The sequence below is a fragment of the Ochotona curzoniae genome, unplaced genomic scaffold, assembly GCF_017591425.1.
Source record: "Ochotona curzoniae isolate NIBS_2020 unplaced genomic scaffold, NIBS_Ocur_1.0 contig_3819, whole genome shotgun sequence".
NCBI lineage: Eukaryota > Metazoa > Chordata > Mammalia > Lagomorpha > Ochotonidae > Ochotona > Ochotona curzoniae.
The window spans coordinates 37259024-37283640 of NW_024466004.1; the positions used below are offsets into that span (position 1 = coordinate 37259024).

A 24617-nucleotide genomic window follows, 5' to 3' on the forward strand; every position below is an offset into this window, starting at 1 on the left:
CAGCTGAGGACAGTCCAAAGTTTTGGGACCCTGCTCCTGTGTGGGAGACCCGAAAGAAGTTCCAGGCTCCCTGGCTTCGGATTGGCTCAGCACCAGCCATTGTGGCCACTTGGGGAGTGAATCATTGGACAGAAGGTCTTCCTCTCTGTCTCTCCTCCTCTTTGTATATCTGACTTTGCAATAAAAATAAATAAATCTTAAAAAAAGAAAGAAAGAAAATGTTTCACTGAAGTGCACTGGAATCAAATCATCTGAATAAATTTAAAAACCCCTGGCATATAAACTTGATGATTTGGTTTTTGATAAAAGTAATAGACTTCAATTTACTATTGTAGCTTTCCCATTTACTCACTTAATATAAACATCATACAACACAATGGAGAAAAAAAAAGTGTGCATTTGTCAGCAGAGCCAAGACAAATTTGGAAACTAAAGAACATCAGCTCTGTTGGCAATAAAGCAGTAATTTCATATTCCAGTTGGATATCTGAATTAGCAAGAAACCCTGGCATTCACCCTAGACAGAAACATCACTAAGCAAATGCTAAATCAATTTCAGAGGCAGTTGGGCCATTGAGGCCCTTAGGTCTATTAACTAAGGACTTTTCAAGGCTCCTTTAAATCAAAGTAGTTCCTAAAAGCTTACATCTTCACCTCTACATCACAGTTGAAAATTCACCTTAGGGCAGGCCACAACATTACACTCTAAAAATAAATAACATCCAAGGTACAACCATCTGAGCAAATTATTTCAACACCAAATTAGTCAAATCTAACCATTTACTTTGGAATAAAAAATTCACAATAAATATCAAATATGCTTCCCATATTGGAATGTTCTTCACTGACACATACCTGTTTCGCCCAGAGTCTCGGAAGCCTTTGGCAAATGGATTTCTGTCTATCTTCAGACGCGTAATCTGAAAGATAGAAAAAAAATCACATCAACTCTCATATCAATATCAAGTAAGGTTATTGCCAATAGAAATGACTGCAGATGTTAAGCATCTGCACAGCCCTCTCTTCCTCAGATCCAGATAAAACATACATTCCATTGATTTCCTGCTTCTGTACTATTTTCTCTCCTTTAGTCTTCTTTGTGAATCTCAAAGTTGTGCTCGGTCAACTTCTATATGTGGAAACTGAATCTGGTCAAAGCTCTACAGGAACTGAGTAATCAGAGTTAACCAATACTTGAAGCTCCAGAAAGGATCATCATGTATGTACAAGAAATAAGTGTTTTAATCTTAACTAAGATTCCAATATGTTGACTCATAATCAGCTTCTTGTCCACTAAGATGCCAAGATTTGTGGAAGAATATCTTTTAAAGTGTTCTAATCATCTCTATTAATTTTCTTAATTGTGCAAAACTTGCTGAACTTAACACTAATAAATAGTAATCTGCTTATTACCAAATCCTACTTTGCCGGAGAAGTTAACAGCCTATTTTCTGGGAGACACATTATGTTTTGTTTCCCAAATGCCTTGGTCTAAGGAAATTCGTTAAGTTAAGGAGCATACTTTTGATTGCTCTGCTTAGATAAAAGGCAAAATTTGCTGCAACTATTTACTGAAAAAGCCTCTCTGGAAAACGACCTGCTGTCCCCTTACATAGCTTACCCATGTTCTCAGTCAAAATTTTGGACAAATGTGTCCCATATTATACTATCTTAGTACATGGATAAAAGTGCATTTTAAATAATATAGTGAAAGGATTTTCTAGTCAATTCACATCCACCATTCTGTCACTGAAAAAGATTTCTTTATAAATCATTATAGCTCAATTTTATGTTCAAACAATATTTAAGCAATCTTAAATAATTTAAACATTCATATAAAAATGTTAGAGTGAAAAAACAAAATTTTTAAAAATCGAAAGTATTTTTAAAGATTTATATTCATATGATACTTTGTCTAAACAGAAATGCATCAAAAACATATCATAATTACTGTCTTAAGTATTATTTTACTAATTTCACTATATTTATTGAGTGCATACCACATTTGCTTTGTTACACTATTCAGCAGTTAAGGCAGCTTAAGAATAGCTGATGGCCAATTCTGTTCCCCCTTCCCGCCCCCCACCCCGCCACCAAAATGAGGTGTAAGTAACTTTCCTAAGATCTTACGATTACTCGCCAGTAGGAATGGGCTATGAGTTTGGCTATGGAGTTCATACTGCTAACAAACAGGTGAGTACCAATTTTCTGTAACTCAAAATAATAGTTAGGAAAAAAACTTGCAAATGTATTTGTCTATTTATTTATTTAAAAGTCAGAGTTACAGAGAAAGAAAGAGAGAGAGAATATCTTCATTTGCTGGTTCACTCCCCAGACAGTCACAATAGCCAGTGCTCAGCCAGGCCAAATCTGGCAGCCAGGTACTTCATCTAGGTCTATCATGTGGGTGGTAGGGCCCAAGCACTCTGACCACCTTCCACTGCCTTTCTGGAGTAGTAGCAGGGGTTGGCTTGGAAATGAAACAGCCAGAACACAAACTAGTGTCTATGTAGGATGCTCGTGTGTGTGGTAGGTTATTTTTTTTTTAATATTTATTTTCATTGGAAAGGCAGATCCACAGAGAAAAAGAAAAACAGAAAGATCCTCCGTCTATCATTCTCTCCCCAAACAGCCATAACAACTGGAGCTGAGCAGACCCAAAGTCAGGAGCTAAGAGCACCCCACCCTATGTTTCTCACATGAACCTAGGGCCCCAAGGCTCTGGGCCACTCCCCACTGCCCTCCCAGGCCACAAGCAGGGAGAAAGCTGGATGGGAAAGGGAGCACTTGGGGACACAACCAGGCCCCATGGGATGCAAGTGCTTGGAAGTGGAGTATTAGCCAGCAGAGCCACTGTGCCGGCCTCTAATGTGTGGCAGTTGGAACTGCTATACCACAATGTTGGCCCCAACATTCAGACAACCTAAAAGTCACTATGATTGTATTTTATCGATTTCCTTTCTAATTTTCTGCCCTCTTAGACAACCTGTCAATGTTAGATAATCGTTGCTAGTCACCAGCATGTCACTGAAAGTCCATTGCAAAGTACTTCTGTACTGCAGAGAGTGGGAGAAAATACAATCATGGCACAAGTAACACAGGTATGCAGAAGACAGAGGTACAAGGAAAGACAATTTTAGATTATTAAAAGGATATTAAACATGTCCACGTTCTCCTTATGCATTATTTGTTTTTCTTAAAACATCATTTTCTCTTGCTAGTGTATTTTAAGTGTGTCTTCCTGGAGGACAGGAGGAGTGGACAGGGCAAAAAGGAGTTAGAATTTTAAAAATATGAGAAGCTAGGTGTGGTTCATTAATACTGACAAGAATACTAATATGAAATGTTAGTAATAGCAGAGGTAGGCACATAGGAACTCCCTGCCGCATAATTTTTGTTTTATAGTTTTCTGACTGTTTTGACATAAAATGTATCTTCCTGATTCTACAGTTAGACTTTATGTTCCTGCCTGAAACCATGCAGGGAAGAACAGCAATTATGTGAGGGCTGGACAGCTCTGGTTAAGAACTGGCATGTCTCTCCAGTGAGAGCAGCTGAGCCTCTCAGCCTGAAGGACACTGCACAGACTCCAAAGCTACCAAGCAGCTCTGCAATAGAAACGACAACAAAAAGAATAAAACCTAACCTTTTAAACTGAGGTTTATTAAAATGCAAGCAGGTAGAGACCTAAAACAACCCTGCTAAATATTAGGAATGTTTTAAATCTGCCACAAACTACACCATCTTCCAATACACAGTTGTGCCTTATGAACTCACTGGAACTGCACACTAGAATGCATTAAATATTTGCTTCTAATACGATTAGCCCCGTATGTGACACATGTAAATAAAGCCTCAAAGACACACACATATTTATCCATACAAAAAATTTCACTTCATAGATTATTTCTAACTTTACAAAAGTGGCCAATTTCTCAGATTACACAACTGTAGATCTCTCAAGCTATAAAAATATACATCTGCCTGTCACAATTAAACCATATCTTGAAAGAAACAGTCTCATTGGTATAGACAACAAAATGATCTACAGGATAAATTCCTTTGAAATCTCTTACAATCCATGGGTTGTAATCTTAAATGAAAGTGAGCTTTGAAATTCTATGCTCCATGACACAATTCACATTTTAATACGTTACACATCAATTTCCTAGTAACCAACACACTAATTTTAATTGTGACATCATCATTCAATATCTTCAAATAGCAAGTAAATCTGTGCTGTTGTCACAAGATGCATTCTCAACTAAAGAAGTACTCGCTAGGATTACTTGGGGAATCATCAAAAGGAACTGCTGTGTGTTTAGTATGTATATATAGTACTACAAAAGTTAATACAAAAATAAACATCTTTCAATTTCACAATTACACTTTGATAAATAGAAAGGGATAGCTATGTTATCATTAACTGCTGAATTGACATACTGAGTAAAGCATCAATTAAGGCAACTATACCTGCTGATTCTGGTAGGCAGTGACAGTTGTGAAGACGGTTTCTGGAAAGGAGAAGGCCTTAACTCCCTCCCCAGCTGGGACAGGCTTGATGGGAGAAAGGTCATCTCCACTGTCTTTACGGATGACGTGCACTCGAGGTTGGTATTTATGCATAGAATGAAGAATGATCTACATCAAGGAAAGAGAAGCCAAGTTTATCAGAATCATCAAACCAATCTTGACAAGATGGCTAAATACCGATGTATAAAAAAACTTCTGTGGAAAATTGACATTTTCAAGGAGCCTAGAATGTCAATTTAATAAACCATATGAGTAGCAGATAGGAAGGGCTAGGAAGCTTTTGTAAAATGTACATAAAAATACACAATAAACAGCTCTATGTCTTTGAAACCCTAGACAATCATCTGAACCTATCAAATTTTCTGTTGTTGGAAAATACAAGAAAAATTCTTAAGCATTTTATTTATAATGATGCAAATGGAACAGAATCCAAACAAATAAAACTGAGACTGGAATGCTTATTTAAATTGTACCACATCCATTCTCTAAAAATACTAACTTGCAAACCAGATTTTTGTAGAAGAAAATTCTCCCTCCATCACTGACTATAAATGTCCATCTAAGGCCAAAGGGAATGTTAGGAACATTTCACTATCTTTGTGTGTGGCTCACAAAGTTTCTGGTCAGGAGAGTTCACTATTAAAGCCCCCACTGTAACAAAGCACCTAAGACTCAAATTCCAGGGACTAGAAAAGCTGATTCTCTCAAATTCAGCATCAGAATTTGATAATGTGGTTCAATTATCTTCTGTCCAACTATTCCATTTCTTTAACCGTAAGGAAATACTCCCACTCAGAACAGTTTCTCATGTACAAAGATGAGCATCACAAAATTTGTAACAGTGAGGAAACTATCAACCCCTTATATGTTCCAAGTAAATTCACTACATACATGAAAATCCTCACAATGAAATACAATATTATTAACAAGGCTTAGGAAATTTTAAGAACTAATCAAATGCTTCTTTTTAAATATTATGCTTACTTTTAATTTGAAAGAGACAGAACCACAAAAGCAAGAGCTCTCCATCTGCAGGTTCAATCCCCAAACGTTGATAACTGCTGGAGTTGGGTCACGCCAAAGCCAGCAGCCTGGAACTCATTTTGGGTCTCTAACTTGGGTAACTAGGACTCAAATACTTGAATAGTCACTGCTGCCTTTCAGCATGCACATTATCAGGAAGGTGGAATTGGGAGCAGAGCTGGAACTCAAATCAAGTAATTCCCATACTTATATGGGTATAAGTAATTCAAACAGTAACCAAATGCCCACCTTTTTAAAATAAGAGTTAAATAGTAAAGGGGATGTAATTTATTTATAAACCTACCACAACTACATAGAGTGAAATTTAAAAACTCAGGCAAATATACGAATAGCAATCATCTCTGGAAGTGGTACCATGTGTGGCTTTTTTCTTCATTTAAGTTTTATACTTTCAAGAGTGAGACAAAGTAAAGAAATCACTTATCCAATGGGATAACTGATTGCTGGGATTCCATATTCAGGTATTTATTAATTAGCTTAATTAGTAAGGCTGAATCTCTGCTGAGATAAAATCTGACTTTGGTTTTTGGGTGTTATAAATTTGGAGGAAAAGCATTTAAATCAGCAAATTCAGGGATTGACTAGCTTTTCAGAATGTGAGCAATTTAACATGCTGCATTTGGAATCCTTAGGGTCATCCCAGAAACCAACAGTCCTGTACATGGAAAGTGTGCCTGCTGCAATAACACAATGTTTTTATCCTCTGGTAGTCACAAGCACTGAGGTCAAGGGTTTTTTTGTTTTGTTTTGTTTTTACTGTAAAGTATTCCCTCTCTCAATGGAACAAGTGCCTGAATAGCAGATATAATGAGTGTCCTAGAAGACATGCTTAATAAGCAGGAAGCAAGAATATGAAGAATATGCAAGAACAAGTGAGAACAAAAGCTCAAATTATCACCTACAGACATGCACAGGGATCTGTAAGCCCTGGAAAGTTCTCTTTCAAAGTCTAACTGAAAGGAAGAATTCCAATGACCACTAGTGGCTCATGAAATCAATTTATAGCATTGCAGAGATATTTCAAAAAAAAATTATAAAGGAATACATAAACTAGAAAATGCTCCTTATAGTAATGCTAAGTACTTTTTTGTATATTTTCTGTTATCTGTGTGTATGTGTACATACTAGATCATAGCATAAATTGTAAGTTTGAAAAACATAGAAGTGACATTTATTTCCACTGATTCTAACAATCTGCATACTCAGATTTTCAGTGAATATGCAATGTTTTATCTTCATTTCCTCAATATATTATCTGAGCATAATGTTCACTAATATTCATTTTGAAATATCAGCAGGGCTGAACACTATCTTGAAATATTTGAACCAAGTAGTTTTTCTCCAGAGCTATTGAGGCAAAAGAGAGGAGGTCAAGGCAGAAGTTGAGGCTTGCTCCTCGACCTCATTCAAAAAGTGCTCCCCTTCTCGGATTAACAGGTAGGATTCTGCATAACATTACCTATGACATATTTAAATCTGAAGACACTGATGGGCTCAGCACAGCAGCCTGGTGGCTAAAGTCCTCACGTCACATGCACCAAGATGCCATACGGACACTGGTTCTTACCTAGCTGCTCCACATCCCCTCCAGTTTCCTACCTGTGGACTAGGAAAGCAGTGGAGGATGACCCAAGACCTTGGGACCCTGCACCTACATGGCAGACCCAGAGGAAGTTTCTGGCTCCTGGCTTTAGATTGGTCCAGCTCTGGCCTTGGCAGCCACTTGGGGAGTGAACCAGTGAATGGAGGATCTTTCTCTCTGTCTCTCCTTCTCTCTGAATCTTTCTAATAAAAAAATAAATAAATCTTAAAAAAAAAAAAGACAGACAGACACTAACACCCTAATACATAGCTGAAGAAGCTAAGGTTCATTGGAAGCAAAAGGCTTCTAAACCCTCAATTCTGGTCCTGGAAGCTGGGTTCCTTGGCCATCATTTTAGCACAAAAATGTCTGTGTGTATGCAACACCACAGGGGCAGGTGCCATAAAGGGCACACAAAGGAGGAGACAATTAAGTAAACCTTACCCGCTGCTTCATTTACCATATAACCCAGAAAAAAAGCATTATCTTATCTTGGTTCTTTTCTCAAATTACTTACTATTATATATTTTTACCTTAACATATTCTTTTTAATGTGAACATACAGCAGCAAATGACCAATTATGTAACAAAAGCTTTTGAATTCTGTCTTTTCCCCTTCTTTAAACTTGATATCCTGTCTAGTAGGAAAGTTTGAGAAAAATTCTTCCTCTTCTCCAAGATGCCAAAGTCAACAGTAAGTAAATACCAATAAACAAAAGAGCAGCATTTATAAACTTACAGGGAGAATTAACAGATCTTTTAGAAACAAGTTTCAAAGCAGAAAGAAAATTGGAAAAATTCACTTCACATTAAATATACAAAAATAAATCCACAATCCATTTCAGAAACATAGAATGAGCTGATTTTGAATGAAGGAAAAAAATATTTATTTGGGTTTCTATTTAACAATCAATGAAAAGTAAGATTATTTACTTATTTGAAAGGCAGAGTAACATATAAGGATGAGGACAAGGAAATATTCCAAGCACTAATTCATTCTTCAAATGCCTACAACAGCTGCAAATAAACGAGGTCAAAGCCAGAATCCAGCAACTATTTAGGATTCCCACAGCAATGGCATTGCCTACTGCCTTTCCAGGAGCACTAACAGGAGGCAAGATCTTAAGCAGAACGCCTAGGACTTGGCCTAGCACTCTAATACTGGATGCATGGGTCCCACACAAGTGGCTCAACCTGCTGACAAGGCCCACTCTAGTTATATACCCTCTAATTTATTTCTCATATACGTGGTGTATTTCAAAAAAGAATTGTGAATGGAGTTTATGCAATAAGAAACAAAAATGTCTGTGATATCCCTGTATTTTTACATTAAGGAACAACTAGTAATAGTAACCTGAAATTCATTTAAGAAAATATTTTATAAAGTAACTTAAGGACCAATTTTAAACAAGTCTCAGTTCTTTATGCAGTAACATTATTTATTTTGAATGGACTTTTACAACGATGGGTAGTCAACCATATTTTGAATAAGCAGAACTAGGAGTACTGTTCTTATAGACAACAAGGCCACAATGATAATATCTACCACTGGAATTGACATAATTATATCTTGTGGAAGTGATCTATGCTCTCCATTTTGTTTTGGCAGAAAATTAGGGAGGAGGGTTCTGTTAGTATACAGAATTACGCAGAGGAATACTTTCCCATGAACAGGCTCATACACATGTTTCTACTCAAAAGATACCAGAAGTGAGTCAAAAGAAGCATACTACTATTTATTTACGATTAAGATGAGTCAAAAGAGCCTGAAGTTTGACAGACAGGTGACTGGGTCAAATGTTACAGGAACCTCCACAGGGAAACACTCCCTGCTGACTGGAAAGTTTCCAGATGACCTAAACTACCCTGCTGTAAAGACAGGGACCAAGGCGAATTACACAGCAAAACTTGGGATTCCTATATTTTTGGTGATACCAGGTACCTACCCACTTTAAATGGTAGGGGGTCAAGGCTATAATTAGATTCTAACAATAAATCATAAGTTCCATAGGAGGTGGTCTTTCTATTGCCTTATGCATGGCACTGCATATAAAGCACTCCATACAAACATGTACTTTCAAGTTCAGTAGCTCATTTGACTGACTCAGTCTTGTGTGATTCCAATATGACTCAAGACAAAACTAAGCCTGAGAGAGAAAAACATTGTTCATGAACATAAATATGTGCTTCTTCTAAGTCCCTCCAAGTTCCTTCTACCAGGAAGAACTCAGCTACTTCTGTGATACTTTTCAACACCTGATTCTCAAAGATAAATGAGAAGAGAATGAAGCCATTCTGGTATTTAGAAAGCCCGAAAGACCCTTTGGAGAAAATGACACATCTTCTCATGCCTCATATGGTCCTATGTCCAGTCACAATCCTGTGAGGATTTGATTACTGCAATCATTTTGTTGTTATTAACAACCCCCCCAGGTCATCACGACATTATGATACACATTTTCACATCTTCTGCAAAAAACCAAAACAAAAACTGTGAAGTGAGAGGATAGCATGAAAGTAATTTTCAAAGAAAATTAGGAAATCATTTCTCATGTGAATTCCCAACTTTCTGAGAGTAATATTACTTCCTTTAGAACTACGGAGTGGGGAGGAACCTCAAACACAGCAAGGCAGAGATATGAGTCCCTGGGAAGTCTCTAAATCAGGAGAGAGACAGGCGAATTAGAAAGTGCCACTATTATGGCTGGTGTGGTGGCACAGCACATGGGTGTGCCTCCTACAGAACTGGTTTCCCTTAAAAGCACTGGCTCAAGTCCCACGAGCTGCACTTCTGATCCACATCCCTGCTAACAGCCTGAGAAAACAGAGGAAGATGATCCAAGACCTTGAACGTCTTCACTCATGTGAGAGACTTAGAAGAAGCTCCTGACTGCCAACTTCAGACCTACCGAGCTCTGGCTATAGCATAGCCATTTACTGGCTATTTATTCCATTTGGAAAGTAAACCAGGAGGTGGAAGATCTCTGTCTCTCCCTCTCTTTTTGTATTTCTGACTCTCAAGTAAAATAACTGCTTTTTTAAATGAAAAAACTATAGGCCCAGCATGGTAGCCTAGTGGCTAAAGTCCTCGCCTTGAACGCACCAGGATCCCATTTGGGTGCTGATTCTAATCTCAGAGGCTCTGCTTCCCATCCAGCTCCCTGCTTGTGGCCTGGGAAAGCAGTTGAGGACAGCCCAAAGCCTTGGGACCCTGCACCTGTGTGGGAGACCCAGAAGAGGCTCTGGGATCTGGGCTCCTGGCTTCAGATCGGCACAGCACCGGCCACTGTGGCCACTTGGGGTATGAATCAACAGATGGAAGATATTCCTCTCTGTCTCTCCTCCTCTCTGTATATTTGACTTTCCAATTAAAAAAAAAAAAGCTTTAATGACACACCTATCTACTTTGAACCTGCAACACCATCATCTGTAGAATTAAATTACATTCCTAATCTAGCCTCTTTTGGCGCCATCAAAATGAGCAAATAAGCAACTGCTGTCATCTTCCTGAAGCCTTCTCAATCCATTCTACCTGGACTAAGATAGGATTTGCATTCCTCTGAGCTGGCAGGATGGTAATCATGCACATCTTCCTTCCCCTCTTAGGCTAGAAACTCACCAAAGGAAGACACCATGGCTTTGTATCTTTTACATTTTACCAAGCTCTCAAAACTGCCTTAAAATAAATAATGGAAGAGCAGTGCATCCTCCTTAAGTATCAACTGGTCCCTTTATACATTTTTAATTTTTACCATTTGCACAGATCACTCGCTCGCTCTCTCTTCCTCTCTCCCTCACTCCCTCTTTCCCTCACTCCCTCTCTCCCTCCCTCCCTTTCTCCCACACACTAGCTACTTCCCTTTGGTAAACTAGCACATCCTGCCACAAATTCAAAGGAGAATGTTCACTAACACACACACTTCTCTAGCTCATGCCTCTTTTTTTGTATTTCAAAATTTTTTCTAATCATGAAATACTACAACTATTCAGGTTTAAGCATTGACTTTCAATTTGCAGGCCAGTCTCTCATAATTCAAGCAAATACTATGTGACAGGAAGTTTTATATGTCAATTTAGCTAGCCCAGAGATCCAGTTCATTGGTCCAATATTAGTCTCAAGTTCCTGAGAAAACATCTTTAGGTATAATTAGTACTCCCTCGTTATGTGAGTGGGCCTCATCTAATCAGTTGAAGGCTTTAAAAGAACAAAGACTCAGAGGCCCAGAAAAAGGGACAATTTTGAGTGCAGTTTACCTTCAGACTTGGACTGCAACATCAACTCTTTCCTGGAGCTCTAGCTTGCCAGCCTGTTTTTTTCAGACCTGCTATCCTACCAACATCACATGAAGTAATGCCTTAAAATAACTTACACATACATCCTATTTCCTGGAGAATACTGTTTCAAATAAAGTCTGGTGATATTACAAAGTTTTAAATCACAGACAGACAAACTGCTAGATATATATATAACATTAGATACATGATTTATTAAACACAAGTATAATGCCAGTAACTGAAAGAATAAGATTTGAAATATTATATTGATTTAAATCATTTAAGTTTAGCACTTATGTATGAGAATATATACTTTTTAAATCTATCCCTTCAAAACATATATTCTCAAGCTGTAAAACTTAGAAAAGTGCAGGATACTTAAGATTTTGATAGCAAATTAACATTAAATAGATTTTAGTCCAACATTTCCCACTCTAAAAAATACAGAAGGCCTTTCAATGGGTATGCATTTAAAAGCACTCTCATGAAGATAGGAAAATAATGGTGTTCCTTCACTAAAGCCAACTGAAAAGTAATTGTTTCAACTTGATCATGTTTAATTATAAAAATAAACATAAAAAATAAGGAAACAAAGCAATGTACTAAAATATAGGGCCCAGAGAGGAGTAGTTAGCCTAGTGGTTAAACTGCATCCCAAATAAGAATGCCTAGATTTTTCCTGGCTTCAGCTCATGATTCCATGTTCCTGCCAATTCCGACTTGGAGGAACAGTGGTAATGGCTTAAGTAACAGGCTCCTGCCACCTACATGGGATACCTGGATTGCCTTCTGCTCCCTGAACCCAGACGTTGCCTATAAGAACTCAACCAATAGATGGAACCCTGCCTTCATCTCCATCACTCTCCGAACCTTTAAAAATAAATAACTTAATAAAATATTCATATGAATAATTTCTGTTAGCTTCTGTTATTTGAGTAGGTTTCTTATTGATATAGGATTTAAATGCCATTTGAAGAATGTATTATGCACAAAATAATAAATTAATAAAATATAGGGCATAAAGTTGGATTCAGAAAAAGAAAACTATCATCTTACTTTTCTGATTCTGCTTTATAAAGTTTCAACAATCAATGAAAAAACACTGGACTTGTGAGTTATTACTCTGTGTAGTAAAAATCTAAATAATGTATTTGCATAAATGTGTACTTGGATAGTTTCATTAAAGTTAATTGTGTAGCAACATGCAAACCACATTGTATCATTTCTATCACTAACTTATGAAATTCCATTTTTGTTTTAAAATATTTGCTCTTAAACACACTTTCTTTATGTCATTGCTTTGAGAAATGAACAAGTCGGTATTTCATTTATATATGATGTATTCTTCAAAAGGCACTTCATTCCCACCCCAATCAAAAACCTTCTCAAAGAAGAGAAACTAACAGACATGCTAAATTTAAACAGAAATCAGCATGCATCCAGCTACTCACTTATTTAAACAGTAATGTAGAAATCTTGCCTAGGAACAATACTCCATAAAAATTAATAAAGTGTTAAAAAGACTATTTTTGGAAAGGCTGAACTTTGACTTACATATCACATTTCAGCAGTTTCCAGACTAAAAGGAATTATTGTTGTAACACATTTTGACACATTAGATATTATTGCAAAACAACTGGGAACTTACAGATGGAACACACCAACAGCCTCAGCCTGAGCCTTTACTGAGAAGCAATAAGCCTCAGCGGGAAAAGAGCAGTATGCAGGCATAGCCAATAAATCATGATCCCTGTTTACCCAACTCCCCAGTAGTATTCATATTCAGAGTATAATAATTAGCACCTCATGGGATTTTACACCAATGTTTTGACAAAAAAAAAAGTCTCTGCCTAGGATTCTTTCATTACAACAGAAATGTAGCTTTATCTAGATTTTAACCTATTAAACATTTTTAGGCATATTCCAGCTAGTCACAATCTCTAATAAAAAACATAACTTTGATTTTTTTCTGCAGATCATGCACATGGTTAAAATCTTGAATATATGCACATTGGAAACATCCATTCACTTCAATTAGGCACACTGTGGATGAGCCTATGTCAGCCAAAGTGGTACAACAGAGAGGCTGTCTACTTACATGGCCTTGATCATCCAGTTCATTGTTGGTGAGCTTCAGCTTATCAAAGCTGATTACTTGTCTCATCCAAGTCTCCCCCGAAGCAGGTGAGTCTGGATGAATGTACACTCGAGGTGGCACAGGGGAATCCGCATTACCTGCCACCATCCATTTAGAGCTGTGATAAACATACCTAGAAGGCAATGACAATGCTCTCAGCTTAAGGAGTGTTCACCACTTGGAATTTCCAACTCATAGAATTACACAAGTGCACATACCTTTTAAAAGGTCTAAAATAAATCAATTTCCTTTTTACAAACAAAAAGATTTCAAACACTTTTTTTTTAATTTTCTGAGAGAGCAGTGTCCCAATGAAAACTCAAAGTAAGTGATATATGAATGGTTTGATGAAAAAAATACACATTGTCAGCCCTAGAAATGCATTTATCTTAATTCTTAAAAATACTGACATTCCTAATAGGCATTCCATCTACATTCTGATATTTTCACTTTTCTATATGGATTTTTAATTGGCTTAAACAAACTATTAAGTTGTCAAAACCACCTTTAAGTAAATGAAAATACTTCAAAGTTATATCTTAGAGTCCCACTTCCTTTAAGACCAATTCCACGTTAGTTTATGTACTGTCTGATGGAAGACAGTCATACAGCCAACAGGAAATTGTAAGAAATTCCAGTAACTTCTATTTTGACAAAAAAAAGTTTTAGCACTATAGTTTAGAATCATTTTTCTAGGTTAAAACATAGTAGGTGAGTGCTCAGTTACTTTTAACTGAGTATGTAATCATAAAATGCATCGTATTTTCATAATACACATTTATCATGAGCTTTTTGAAGACTCCTCATATGTACAAACCTCAAAAATTTCTGCGCCATAGTAAATCTTTTACTTTAATTTCATTTTCCACAAACTTTTGGAAGTGTCCTTGTATTAACATTTTTTAAATCAAACCAATTTAAAAACTAGAAATTAGCTATTGAAGACAAAGTATAAATAAAATTGTAAGTTTATGCTTTGCTTCCATTTTGTGTTAAAATGTAACAGAATTTAAAGAAATACTTTGGTGATGATTTCAGTAAATTCTGCTTACATAGTATATAAATCTCCTTATAAATGAGCACAAAAGATTTCCATAGTCTTTAGGGTGAGGCCCCTTGTTTGAATTATTGTCATATATTTCATTCTCTTTTGAGGTCAACATGCTTTCTATTCTCTAATTCTTTTTCGTGGCAGAAATACATACTGACAAAATTGAGAATAATTTGTTAAAATCTTCCTTTAATTGCTATGGTGTAATTTCAGTAAGTAAGTTTCTGTGGGCTTTTGTGGCTATTAATTTTGCATTCTAACAAGGCGAGTGACAATCATTTCCAACTTAACCAAATGCCACTCAAACACCAGACAATAGCCAAGAATTTTTTTTTCCTAATACTACTGAAAAAGTTACAGAAGAAAATGGAAATTTTAGAAATTCCAGCAAAAACTTTTCAATTTTGATATGAATTGAATTACTACCAAAATAGAGAAAAGATACATATTGAATAGATTAAACTCCCCACACACTAAGAATAAATGCTACATGTCATACATTCTCTGCAAAATATTCTAAATATAAATGCCAAAGCCAAACTTCTTCTTGGGAAGCAATAAAAGTGAAAGAAAATTTATGTTTACAATTTCATCTATCATCTTAATACTAAATTATAAAAGTTTCTTGCTTTCTAAGAAAGTAAATAAAAATCAGCCATGTATAATAAATCGTCTATAGATATGAGGAAGAAATGTGGAGAATGCAAGAGACAAATTTAAAAATGAATAGTATGCAGATCACTAAGATTCAGATTATCGTCTTAAGTACAAAACCAAAATTAGAATGTGGATTTTAACCAAAGCAAGCTTCAATATTTTCAAGTTTCTCTTGTCCAGTATAGAATTTAAATAAAACTGAATGACTTAATTAAAGCAATACACCGTACTGTAAACAAAACATAAATAATGAAACTTTCTCGTTACCCATTTTGTAGAATTTCATATGGCCATGTGCCAATTAAAAGTCGAATGCTCTGATACCATAAGCCTGTTTCACAAAAGCAGTTCCTTAAATTTTCAAGTTAAAAAACTAAATATTTCATTTTAAAACAGACTAAACTTTCTACATATTTTTAAGAAAAAAATATAGATGAACAAAATTTAAAATAGCGTTTCTGATCTTCAAACATTCAAAACTTCATTCTATAAATGTTAGCATCCTTAAATCTTCAAGAAAATAAAAAGCATTGTCATTGAAAACTGCTGATTTACTTTCTTACAGTAAAGAAAGAAAAGCAAAAGTATACTTCGGAAATGTAGAATAGCTCTTTTCAAAGTTCACTTGAGGTTGAGACAAACACAGTCTCTTTCAAAACCCAAATATTATAAAGGTTTTTAAAATTTATTGTGGTACTCCAAAAGGCAACAAAAAAGCAACAATTTATTACTAATTTAGGACATGTTAATATCCTTATGAATTATGAGACTATTTTCTTATTTGTAGAAAGTGTAAATAATTGTTAAAGCAAAAAGGTCTGCAAGGATTTATGATTTATGATTTTGAACACTGCAAGATTAAATAAATTTATTTCAAGATGAAAAACTCAGGAAGAAAATACATTTAATATACTATCAACAGACTTTTTACATTTCCTACCAAAATTCTAATTAAAATACGAATCAATTTAAAATAGATTTAGTTCGACAACATCAAACTGGCCCCTATTAAGATCCTCAATATTTGTAAAACATTTTTGTTATCCATTAAAGCCAAACAAAAAATAAGTTTCTGTATTTTCTGCAAGATACGGAACTGATTTGGCTGTTGGAACCATGGTTATTGCTGAATTACAGAACTGAAAATTCTTCAAAGACCACAGCTATCACAGACCACTCGGGAACTGGATGTAAAACCCCAGCATCGTTTTTGTTGTGTATCCAATCACTGTACCTGTATCTTTTGTTGTCCACTGGCACAATATCCATGGCAATGTAATATTGCTGGTGAGGATCTAATCCAGAGATTTTCACTCTCATTGCTGGAAACATGCGCCTATTTATAAGGGAGGGGAGAGACAGGCTTTGGGTTTTATTTTTATTTGGAATAGGACAAAGAATGAATAAGCAAAGAAACATCTTAAATTTCTTCTTAAACTTAAGCATTCCATCTGATAATATTAATTCAAGGAGTCAGAACATGGAGAGTTATTTTTTTTAAATGTGGAAATTTTAAAAGTAATTTTTAGCACCCTGCATATAAGAGTTCCATGTTTACTAACCTGTCAGAGTGGCTGAAACTAAGCAAATTTTGCACTGAAACCATCATGGCACTACAAGAAGCACTTCATTTTTTAAAACGAAATCTAGAAGCATATTTACTTAAATAACAAAAACACAAAATGTACCAAACGGCAAAACAGAAAAATTCACATTTCTTAAAGTGATAAAATATATTATAATGTGAAATTTTAAAAGGGTTATAAAAAAACCACAAGGAGCCAATGTGCCATGCTATAACCAAACAATATGTTCTTTATTGAGACAGGACTTCCTGTCTGCAGCCTGGTAAAGGTGAAGTGCAAAAGTTGCTCTAAATTTGAAAGGTATAGTAAAACTTCTTTATTGAAAGCAGAAACTAAACACAATTTATATTTACCAAATCATTCTGGCCCTCACCAAACCTTGAAAATGCGTTTTTAAAGCCACACTTACCCAAAGCTTGGCTAATTAAAATAAGTGAATATCTGTGCATCTTTACTTTCCAGAAAAGTGTGTCAAGGAAATGCGGAAAGAAAGGCACTTGCTTTTGAAAATGACACGACAGCAGGAATACTAGAGCAAATCACTGCATATCAAAAACAAATGCAGCAGTTTCTTCTATTTGAAAATTTGATCTAATGATTTATGTGTATGACCCTTCCAGCTAATCTAATTTTTGCTAATTTGACCTTATAACACAAATTTTAGTACTGTTATTATTTACCAAATTTTCCTCATAACAATAATGCCATTAAAGACTACTTCCACAGAAAAGAAAGTCCATTATTCCTAACTAGGCATGAGAACAATTTACTACTACACTGGCTTTTTAAATGTTATTTCAGTGCACCTGTAAGATAAAGCGTCGAGGTCTTTAACTACATCCTTTATAAGACAACTGCTGCTTTGTATTGTTGAAGACTGAATTTGGATCATTAATAAAGGCTCTGTGAAAATGCAGAAGGGAGCATATGGATTCAATAAAATATGTTTTTGTAATTTCTAATAAGTTTGGATACTTTTATGCTCTCCAGGTTTTTACCATGTGTACTCCCTGGAAGACCAGAGTGTGCTTTTTAAAGTTCCTTTTAAGGAAGTATATTATTCATAGATTTCATTGCATTAACTGAACTGAAAACTTTAAAATGTAAATATCTCAGTGCCTACCTCAAATGAATATAATCTGGCCAACAACTCCATTTAGTAACCGATGGATGTGCACATTTCACACTCTGACACCAACATGACTTAACAACATCGGCAAAACTTTTTTAAAGAATCTAAAATGTAGGCTAATGTGTTGATATTATTTGAAAAAAGTAATTATGCATAAATAGGATGTTACAAACTCAGGATAATTATTCTTGCAGTCATATTTGTTTACACATACATTACGCATAATTCCTGTGACTTTTCATCCCGGTCTCAAATCCAAATAGAACTGCACACCATGTTCTCACAGTGCCAAGAAACCTGATAAAGAACCAAGCTGCGAGTGCCCTAAAAGTCGGCCACAATATGCCAAAGAGCAAACGGGTTTTTAAATATTTGAAAGAATCTGGGTTTGGAAGGAGTCTCCTGGTTCTAGAACTGAAAAGCCGGCGCCCACGTCAGGGCGACCTGGACTCGAGCGCGGCGGCGGGAGATGCGGCACCCGCGGCCACAGGAACGCCACCAGCCCGCGACCTCCCGCCACCAGCCCGCCACCAGCCCGCCCCAGCCCGCGACCTCCCGCCACCAGCCCGCGACCTCCCGCCACCAGCCCGCGACCTCCCCGGCCCGTCCGTCCCTCCGAGCCCGCTGACCAGAGCCCCGGCCGCGCTCGCCGGGAGCCACGCTGAGCAGAAGCCGGGGCCCGGGCAGTGTCGGCGCCAGCCTTTACCTGCCCGCCTTGGTGATGATCATCTCCGTGCCAATCTCGTGAAAGCGCTTCCACAGCTCCGCTCCCTGGAGATCCACCCGCGGCGTCTGAGGCGAGGGCAGCGGAGTGCCCGGCCGGCCCAGGGCTGGCGTCGGGGACCCTTTCGGGGAGCCTCCAGGGGACGCCAGAGGCGAGGCGCCCGGCGGGAAGCCGTCCTCGCAGCTGCCTGGACAGCAAAGGGCAGGCAAGGGCGACCGTGAGGGTTTCGGAGGAGAAAGCCGGCCGGGGTGAACGAAAAAAAAAAAAAAAAAAAGACTGGCAAAAGTGGCAGCTCTGAGGCCGTCGCATTCTGTCAAGGGACAGGTCCAGAAATGGCCACCCGCTCTTGGGCTGCCCACGGGGCGCTCGGCGCTTCGGTGAGGCCTGCCCGGCGGCCACGTCCCGAGCCCGGGGAACAGCTGTGCGGGCCGCGGCCGCCGCACCGCGGGCCTTCCCTGGGCCAGGACAGGGCGGCCGGCGTCCGTGAGGCGCGCGCGGCGGAGCCGAGTCCTCCGGCCGGCGTCCGTGAGGCGCGCGCGGCGGATCTCAGTCCCCACGGCAGACCCGGGAATAACAGGCGCCTCAAGCGTCTGGCTCCCGGCCCCCTTCGCTTCGCTAGAAACGTCTGAGGCGCCCGGAGGCAGGGCCGCCCGGAGGCACGTTCTAGAAAGCTCTTCAGCCCCCCCCCCCTTTCCTGCCCAACTCTCCCACTGCCCTGCGCTTCTCCGGTTCAAGCCCCCGAGAGGACAACCTAGGGGAAAAGCAAGCTGCGGGCACCGTCAGCCTGGGCGAAACAGCCGGGAGAAGGGAAAACTCCGCTACCCCCGGGGGTGGTGGTGGTGGGGAAACAACGTTTGCAAACAGGCCGCCTTCTTCCTGGTTGGCACCAATGGTTTGGGGCAGTCGTTCCGGTTACGGGGAAGTTAAGACTGCCGCCTTCCCTACACCCACTCACCTCACGCCCCACCGCCCCCTCACCCGCCAAGCCTCCGGCTTTTAAAAGTTAGGAAAGGAAAAAATAAATAAATAAAACAGCACCCATTGGTTAGAAGCCCAGGGGAGGCAGAGGCGGACAGCCCCGGAGCGAGCCTCTCTGGGCGCGGGTCACCTCGAGCCGCCGCGGCCGAGAGGGACGCAGGTTGCGCAGTGGACCAGAACCCGTCTGACGGGCAACCGGGCTGCGCCGCGACCCGGACGGCCCAGAGCCGTGGCCAGCACGCCGGCGGCTGAGCTGTCCTCGGCCACGTAGCACGCGGCGCGCACGCACGCACACACACACGCACCCCGACTCCCACCCTCTCGGGCTCGCGGCGGCCCTGGGGACCCAGGGAACGGACGTGTGGGCGCAGGGAAGGGCCCGACTCACCCGCGGCGCCGCGCGAGCCACAGCTCCGTTCCGGCTCTGCGCAGCTCCGGCCGGCCGCGGGCGCCGCGCCTTCGTCTCCCTCCGAGGAGCCCTTTTCACCCGCGCCGCCGCGACTACAGCCTCCGCTGTCGCCCGGCCCGGCTGCCTCCGCCTCCTCCGCGCCCAACTTTCGCCGCTTCTTCTGAAGCTGCTGCTGCTGCTGCTGCTGTTGCTGCTGCTGCTTTTCGGCGCCGATGAGCGCCTCCACCGAGAAGGCGTGCGCCTTGAGGCTCAGCATGCTGCACGGAGAGCCTCTCCGCTTCTCGGCCATCCCCGCCGCCCGGCGCCCGCCCGCCCCTCTCTCATATACACTTACACTGGCACACGCGCGCGCTCGCACACCTCCCCAACCAAAACCTGAGCGGCTCTCGGGGGCCCCTCGAGGTCTTCCCCCCTTCCCCGGAGCGGGCAGAAAGACAAGTTTGGCGATTCCTCCTTCGCGCTGGTGTTGGGATCCGAGGAGCCAGCGACGCGACCGCCAAGTTTCCTTCCCCGGGTCTCTCGCGCGCACTCACTGAGGCACTCCTTCACTCCCACCCCCTCCACCTCCTCCCGCTGCTCCAAGATCTGCCTCGACTGATGCGCCAGAGAGCACTAGCACGGGTAAAAAACACTCTGCGGACACAAATTAGGGATTGTAATTGAAATTTGTTGCCTTGATCTGTCAGCACTTCCAGGCAGGAGAGCGGTGGGAAGAACTTGCTCATTAGTGTCAATAAAGCGGCGGAGGCGGAGCCCGGGGTCCTGTCCATCTGCGAGACGGCCGGCCAATCAGGAGGACGCTGTTCCGCGCCGTCCGCGCCCACTTCCTTACAAGGTCGCAAAAAACCGGGAGTGGAAAGCGCCGCCGTCTGGCTTGGCTGTGCCAGCCCCTGGTGAGCTGAACTCTGTGGGTCCCCTGCCGCCCACCACAGCTCCGAAGCCTCCAGCTTTCTTCCCAAGGACGAGCGAGCGGGAAAGCTGAGGCTTCTGGCTTTTTAATAGAGAGGATCACCAAGTTAGAGTATCAAGGATCTTTCAAAGAATCTTAAACTCTGGCAGCACACTCACATTCAAAGTTCCTACAGCCCCAAACGTTTTGGGAGGTGGGAGAATTCAGAGCCACCAGGTCCAGCGGTTATCATCTAAGCATTTCGGGGTTCTGGTAGCGCCTGTTATGCTGATGGCGAAACACTAGGCTTGGTGTTGCTAGGGCGGACGGGCTCAAAATTTTTCAATCCCCTAGATTTAGGGATGCAAAAATATTACATAGTCGTTCAGTCTTTTGGAAAAACCTATACTCCCACCCCCGGCGTGCCTTTTCCGGAGGCCCCTTTTTTCTTTCAAAGACTGCATTCCCCTGAGTAGTTGTTTTTAAAAGTAAGTCGTGGGATCTTAGTCGCTACGTCTTTGGTGATACGGATCTAAATGGAAAGCTCTTAAAATTTCGCAAAGTAAAGTAAATTTGAACGTGAAATAAAAATTCCCGACTGTAGTTTTTGAAATTTTTTTTCCGATTTGATGTACCTTCATATTTCTCCAGAATTGATAGCTTATCACTGTCGTCTCTGCTTTTTTTTTTCCCCCCGTCTCTGCTTTTTAAAGATTCGACGTGTTGCTTTTAAAGAGTCGACGTGTTCCTTTAGGATAAATTAAAAAGAAAGCAACAACTTTCAATTGAATGACACCAACCCATACATGCACAATTTGTTTTGTAGTTTCAACTCGACTTTTTGTTAGGATTAACCCCCAAAAAATGTATTTGATGTAATACTTATAGAATGCATCTCACCCTGCGTATTCTCTTGCTCTTTGGTATAAACTACAAGCAGGTAACTGCTTTTTCTCTCCCTCAATTCTCCATCACTTTGCCTGCTCTATTTTCTTCTCTGTACTCTCTATGTGGAATTAGTTTCTGGTAGTTCTCCACCGGTCACCAAGCCTTTCACCTGCAGCTGGGGGATGGGGAGGGGATGTGCATTTCCCAGTCCGAGCGAGTCGGGAGGGAGCAGCAGGAACCTAGAAGAAGCGCCCAGAGACACTTGCAATGACGCCCAGTGGGGCTCACACCCTCCGCAATGAAACTGTCTTCAAACTATCCTCAGAACCCCGGGGTTTAAAAAATAATAATAATAGGCTTCAGGAAATAAAGTCAGCTGGCAAAAGTTGTTTTGCATTTGTCAAAGAAAGGCTTGGTGATCCATTTTTAACTGTCCTGGGAGAGCAGAAACTCCGCGGCGTCTCAGGCCGCTATTCGTGGGGTAAAATTAAGCGTCAGTTTTGTTTCTGAAACCGGACGGCCCAGAAGCGGAGGAGAGTCCGCCTGGGAGGCTTGCGCCAGAAATGGAGGTGCAATGAAGTGCGAGGCAGACCTTGCAGGCTGCTACTCTGCACACGTGGGCAAGCGAAGCCTCGGCAACAGCAGCGAGCAAAGATCCAGCGCACCCCACCTCAGGCCCAGGAATTCGGGGACCCGGAGGAGAAGCGACCCTCTACCTTTCAGAATTGCCCTTGTAGCGTTGGAAACGCGACAGAGTAGTCCAGCCTTCGGGCCCATTCAGGACCAGAGACTGGAGAAGGGGGAGCGGTAGTTGTGAGAGATCGCCTGGACGGAGGTGAAGCCTGCTTTGTAGACTAGGTCTTGCCCCCTCTATAGGCTCAGCAACTCAAACAGATTTAAGACTTTACAGGCCTGCAGTGAGCTCTCGGGATCACACACAGCCACGGCAGTCCTCTTTTCTGCCACCAAATCTTTCGCCTTTACTCATGGCAACTAAAGATACAGATCCCCAAATGCAGGAACGTGGGAGACTTGTGTCAGTAACAGCTTCCAAGGATTGGAAAGCCGGCCCCACCGACATCTACTGCGTCAAGACAGAGTGCGGCCCCTGCACGGAACCGATTGTGCGCTGGGCACCGGGGCTGGACGAGGGCGCTCGCTCCCTAGATTATGGGCCAGACCGGACTTTGGGAACCAAACCGCACCGCAGCTAATTCGAATGAATAGGGCTAGGGCCCCTGGACCGAGTCGGAGCAGCTGCCACCAACTTGTTGGAGCAGGGGGTCGCACACCGCAGCGCACTCGGACCTTGGCTAGTAGAGGGCGTAGTGCCTGTCCTGGGCATCTGTGGGAAGAAATCCTTGAGTTGACCGAAGTTGTCAGGGCCTTCAAGTTGCTGGAGAAGCCCTGGAGCTGGTAAGGCCTCTTCTCAAAAGAGCAATGCCTGCCAGTCTGGGCAGAAGCAGGCCCTCCAGCCTGACCAGCGAAAACATCAAAGAAAACCTGGGAGGCAGGGCGTGCGTTCGCCAGAAGACTGCTCCTCGGCATGCAATCGCGCGTGTTCACATGTCTGGATGTGCGCTATGCGCGTGAGTGCACGCGTTCCTGTGTGCTGAGTGACTGCACCAGTGCACCTGCTCGCGTGTAAACGTTGGGGCGGGGGTTCTGTGTGATGGGAATGCATGCCTTCTGGCCGTTTTAGGAATGAAAATGCCTTTTTCCAGTAGGAGCCAGGCTATAGAAATGTTTGAATCTGTAATTAGCTACCAGCCTTCTCTCAAAACCAGCCGGACTACATTTAGAAAAAAAAAAAAAAAAGCCTCAGAAAAGAACATTAGAATAAGCCAGCCGGCGGCGAGGTTTGGGGAAATGGAGAGGGAAAAAGAGCTTTGAGCTCTGTTTTTTCCAGATGTAAAGGAAGGCTACCTGTGGGGTCCCTGTCCACCCCAGCTCAAGCAGCAGCACTACCTCTGCCGAAGGAACTGCGTTTTTAGAAAGCATAGTCCGCCTCTGCATTTTCTTGGTGCTTTTCAACTGTGGATAATTTTGGGAGGTGTTTTGTTTTGTTTTGTTTTGTTTTTTATGAAAAATCCATGTTGGCTCTAGGCATGCAGTTTAGTTTAGAGTCAATTTACTACCTTTGATTATACTGATAGCTTGAAATTTCATCTTACCAGACTTATGAGATATTTGTATCTTATTTACAAACAATGGTTTAAGTTTTAAGTTGGAAAGGTCTTGCGTGTTAGGATTTCATTTTTGGTAGACTTTTTTTTTTCTTTTATGTTTGACAATCACCTTACTATTTAACCTTTACATTTTATTGCCTTGACTGATACCATGATACACAGGGAGGTGAGCTCTGGCATGCACTAGTCTGTGATAGGCTCCTGAACTTAGGGCGCATCCAGTTATCCAGATTTCCCAATAGGGGTTGAACTTAACAAGATGTTTATTATTAGTGGAAAAGATTAACAAAAATACAGAAACAGGCCTGAGAGTGGTAGTGAACAGCCAAATCCAAGCACTAATGGGAGCATATGTTTAGCGACGATGCTTTGTAATTGTATCTGGGAAGGAACCACATTCTAGCTGTTGTGACTGGGAGTCCCCTCACCTGGCAGCGCTGCACCTGGAGGTTAGGGCATCTTCTCTCAACCCCTCCTGCTCTACCTTTCCCTCTTGCTTCTTTCTTTTTTGTACTTACTCTTTCATTCGCCTCTTCCTCTGAT

The 24617-nt window shown here is 40.9% G+C and overlaps 1 protein-coding gene across 1 annotated transcript in view; it reads right to left on the minus strand.

Annotated features, from left to right (window-relative positions):
* The window catches only part of TBX18 (T-box transcription factor 18), a 29149-nt gene extending 8752 nt beyond the window's left edge, over positions 1 to 20397 (minus strand). The window contains exons 1-6 of the mRNA XM_040983062.1: positions 20088 to 20397; positions 18704 to 18908; positions 16514 to 16615; positions 13533 to 13704; positions 4474 to 4641; positions 856 to 920 (exon numbers count right to left, since the gene is read on the minus strand). Coding sequence (XP_040838996.1) covers positions 856 to 920; positions 4474 to 4641; positions 13533 to 13704; positions 16514 to 16615; positions 18704 to 18908; positions 20088 to 20397 — 1022 coding nt within the window. The remainder of the gene's footprint in view (positions 1 to 855; positions 921 to 4473; positions 4642 to 13532; positions 13705 to 16513; positions 16616 to 18703; positions 18909 to 20087) is intronic.
* Between the last annotated feature and the right edge of the window lie 4220 nt (positions 20398 to 24617).